General features: G+C 38.4%; 1 protein-coding gene across 1 annotated transcript; it reads right to left on the reverse strand.

Annotated features, from left to right (window-relative positions):
• Positions 1-523: 523 nt before the first annotated feature.
• Positions 524-4,037, reverse strand: LOC311091588 (uncharacterized protein). The gene is made up of 4 exons (XM_084127576.1): positions 3,644-4,037; positions 3,118-3,273; positions 1,284-2,293; positions 524-1,167 (listed from the first exon to the last, which is right to left on the reverse strand). Exons 3-4 carry the CDS (start codon positions 2,152-2,154, stop codon positions 920-922), a joined length of 1,119 nt encoding a protein of 372 aa, XP_083983702.1. The 5' UTR covers positions 2,155-2,293; positions 3,118-3,273; positions 3,644-4,037; the 3' UTR covers positions 524-919.
• Positions 4,038-4,267: the final 230 nt, after the last annotated feature.

The raw sequence follows: 4,267 nt of genomic DNA on the forward strand, positions 1-4,267 counted from the left end.
AGGCAGGCCTTTTCAGTTTACACAGAATTGGCCCAAATTTAAAAACTAGACAAGAACATACATAGAGAATTTGCAAAAGTAGAGTGAAATAAAGTTGAATATATGAGGGCTTGAGACGAAGAACCATATAAGTCCATATTTGCAAATTTTGAATAATACATTTTTTTAAATTTGGACTCTGAATATTATATATATATTTTTTTTTTTACTTGAAGATAGACAACAAAAGCTTCCCAATTCTAATGAGATAAGATTTTTTAGTATCAATCTTAAAAATAAAAAGTTAGAGTAATTTACATTTCTGGAATGTGGAAGAACAGTTTATGTCCAGTTAATGTGGAATAACAGTATAAGTCCAATTCATCCTATCATTTTAAGCCACTGGAGATTTGATTGCTTTATCTTAGTTTTAATACAGTAACAGAACCTTAAAGAAAATATTAAGCATTTCTTTCTTTCAATTTCTTTAATTTTTTGCCAACGTAAATCACAGAACAAAAACACAGACAATACGGTACGAACAATGAACAATACATAGGCCTACTTATAGTACAAAAAATAAACATCAGTACAAACAATAAACCGTACATACAATAAACAATACATACAAACAATAAACAACAGTAATAACAGTAAACAATACATATTTACAATACATACATCATCATCATTCCATGCTATAGTTCCATGCTAGTTTACATGTACATCTTCCTTTTTTTTGTTCCTTTAACTTTTATAATACATTTCATAAATAATCATCCCATTCATTCATTTACTAAATAAATAAATACCTATAAATTCCTATTATACAACATAAGATAAGGCATACAAGATAAGCAACAACTACTTTTATGATTACTTTTACACAATATACACAATATACCCCACCTTACCCTGCACATGACCTACACATACCAGGCTACTCTTCACATTCTAATGTCCCATAAAATGCTTGGGCCTCTGCTGGCATGTAGGCTAGCATTTTCATAAGGTCACGGTGCTTCTCCTTCTTGATGGGCAAAGGGTCCTCGTAAGCACGAGCATACGTGGTGGAGAACAAGGGAGCTGGAGGTGGTTGATTCTTCCTCTGTTTGGTGATCAGCCAGGTCTTCCATCCCTCGTAAAGGCTGTGGCTCCGTTTTGTGTGGACACACCATGGATCAGCAGCTGAAATCATGATTCAACAAGAAATTCAATAAAGATTCTTCCTTCACGCACATATCCCCAACACTGTTAATCTCAGAAAACCAGTTTAGTTTTAGTTTAGTTCTTCGTTTTTTTACCTGTCACTTTCAACCACATCATGGATGTGATTAGGAGGCCAGGTGGACGCTTTAATGTTGCATCAGGGAGCTGCCTGAAGTCCGCACATTTCATCTCAGTTACTTTAAATGGCTGCTGCTGCCTGGCTCCACGGATCATCTCGGCAACATCGCTGGGGGTGTGGAGTGTGGACACCTTACGCCTCTTGTCCAGCGTGGCAAATGAACGGTCACAGGGAAGGAAGGAGTGACCAGACACCATGAACTTCTGCTCTATCTGACTGAAGTACCTTCTAGATATGAGCAGGGCCATGAGGTTTAGGACTCGCCAGTTGTTGTTCTGCCCACAGCATCGGTCACTATAGATGATGAGCTTCCGTTCCTTTGCCTGGACTAGGGGAGCGAAAGATGTTTCTGCCCACTTCAAAAGACAGCTTGCCACCTCGATGGAACCTCTGTGAGCGATGCCCTCATGCCAGAGGCACATTGTAGGAGGATCGTCAGTGCCCATCTCCTGGATACAGAGGTTGTAGTTGGCCAGCTGCCGTTGATAGTACACGTTGGAGTGTGTCAGGTTTGGCGTGAACACTACCCCCTGCATGTCGATACAAATGACATGGCAGTCATCATTGGCTTTGGCCCACTCTGTGTCAGCCTGCAACTGGGTGTACGCTTTTTCAGCTTTCCGGTGGTGAAGCTCACTCTCGGCTGCGATCTTCAACCTTTCTCCATCTGTTGTAGCAGCTGTTAATTTTGAGAACAGGGCGTCACATTTCGCACAAGTGTCACTTCTTGGCTGCCCAAAACTGAGGTTCTGCTGCTTGAAGATGTCCCTATAGAGCCAGAACTTTGCAGTGGATGCTGGATTGTTTTCCTTGTACAGGCGGAACATGCGGAGCAGGTTTAAATCAGGGCTCAGGTACTCCCTCTCCACATCTCCCTTCAACCGTGAGTAGTGGTTCGGTTGGCGTGGGAAGCTCAGGATATGCTCTCTTATCCCCTCTCTCACTGCAGGATGAATGCTATGAGGCCTAAAAAATAAACAACACAACTCATGAACACGGGAAATATAATAAACTATGCTGGTCTGTTTTGCAAAATTGCATTGTTTCTTTGACATTAAATTATAGGATTTTGTTTTTCACATACAGTCATTAAAGGGTTACTTCAGGATTTAGCATTACGCTTTGTATCAGTAGAAAACCTGTAGTTTTTTCGAATTACCGTGCTTTCCTCCCTCATATCCCCGAGACGAGAGATTTATGTATTTTTTGTCTGGAAAAAATCCAGCGATGACGCAAAAATCGTCATTGTTTACATGCACATCTTTTGTTTAAATCTAACTGAATTTATTACGATTTGTGAATCTGAATGTAGTGTTTACATGACGCTAACCAAGTGATCAGTTGATGTGCGTTCTCCTCCGTGAGAGATAGCCTACGAGACCAGTGCGTCTCTGTGTCCCAGTGCATTCTGGGAGTTGTTGTCTTTCATTCCCATAAATCAAAAATTAATTTTCTGGCTTTTCTCAGTCTAGAAGGCTCCAAATTAAAAAATAATTTCACATTTCTACTACATAAATGACCCATTTTAAATACACATTAATCTTTCCTGAGGTGAAGTTTTTTTTTTTTTTTTTTACTTACCTGTTCTTATGTTTTCCTCTGAAGTCCTCTAATGGAGACCTGACTTTAGCTACCTGCTCTGTTCCCTCAGACTGACTGCCTAACTTTTCTTGAATAACCTTTTCAAAGATATGTAACTTTAAATAAATATGTTATGGACAATGTATCTAATTAAAATCATGCATGTAATGAAAAGTTAAACGGAAAACGCTAGGCTATAGAAAACTTGCCTGTAAGCGACTGTTGGTCAGTTGAAAGACTGACATAAATGTAAGCTTACAAACAGCAAGTCTTTGGCCTCCTTGTTGCACATTGTACTTGAAGGTGTACTTCCTCTTAGTATTCTCAGTGTCAGGCCCACGTGGTCGTCTGCGACTCACCTTGTGCTAGAAGTAAAAAGACATGAAGTAAAAATACATTTACCATAGCGTAGCAGGCTAGCCGTCGTATGCTGTCAAGTTAAGGTCATTAAGTATGTGAGTAGGCTTTGGTTAGGAGAATGAATAAGCCATGTGTGTGCCTTTTAGGGCACCAAAGCGCTGTGGTCTTTAATGCACTTGGTGGCCTACTTGATGTTGGTCATCCTTCATCCATCCTCACAAAATTTAACATTTACAGTGATCAAGCACATGTGCAGTCTTAGTGAATTGAAGGCATACAGTAGTATTCAATTCACTGGTTATTTCATGGGCCTACATTGTAATGCATTGCATACTGTTGACATGATATGGTCATGTATTGCTTAAGTTAGCCTACCTGCTCCAAACCAGAGAGAATGATAGCCTGCTGCCTCTCATAAGAGACAGCATAAAACTCTGTGAAGAGCTGGAGTTTTCTTTCATCTGTTAGGCTTGAACATTGCCTGGGACACGTCTCCTTGCACACCTTGCCCTTAACAGAAACAAAGTCACATTAGCGTTTTTTTTTTTTTTTTTAGCTATAAAAACTAGAGCTATTAGCAGCTATTAAGGTTACTTGCTAGAATATCAGCTTACACAATCAATGCATTTTTTTTATTATTACCTTTTTTTAATTTATTTTTATTATTTATTAGATAACAAGTAACAAACATAACATAGCATACAATATTACAAAACAACGTGTTGCATTAAATGGTAACGGGATCCAAAAATTATATCAAAATATTTTAAACACGTCAATGACTTTTTTTTTTTTTTTTTTTTTTTTTTACCAATTTCAGTGAAGACATAAAGCAATCAAATTCTACTCTAAACATCTTAAAGATTGGGGATGAATTTACATATTATGTTTGTTTATGTATATACAATTCTGCCAGCAGTAACGTTACGTATAACACAATCTATGAATGACGCAGCTGGGCTGGTGTTAGAGACGCACCTAAAGCGTTTTGATTCATTT

The sequence above is a fragment of the Abramis brama genome, assembly GCF_963993115.1.
Source record: "Abramis brama genome assembly, chromosome: 10".
NCBI classification, from domain to species: domain Eukaryota; kingdom Metazoa; phylum Chordata; class Actinopteri; order Cypriniformes; family Leuciscidae; genus Abramis; species Abramis brama.

Bases quoted from the DNA above. Each gene is read 5' to 3' on its own strand.
- LOC311091588 (XM_084127576.1), bottom strand. From the start codon at position 2,154: ATGTTCCGCCTGTACAAGGAAAACAATCCAGCATCCACTGCAAAGTTC. The intron at 1,168-1,283 runs GTAAAAAAACGA...TCATGATTTCAG, and splicing joins GATGTGGTTGAAAGTGACAG to CTGCTGATCCATGGTGTGTC.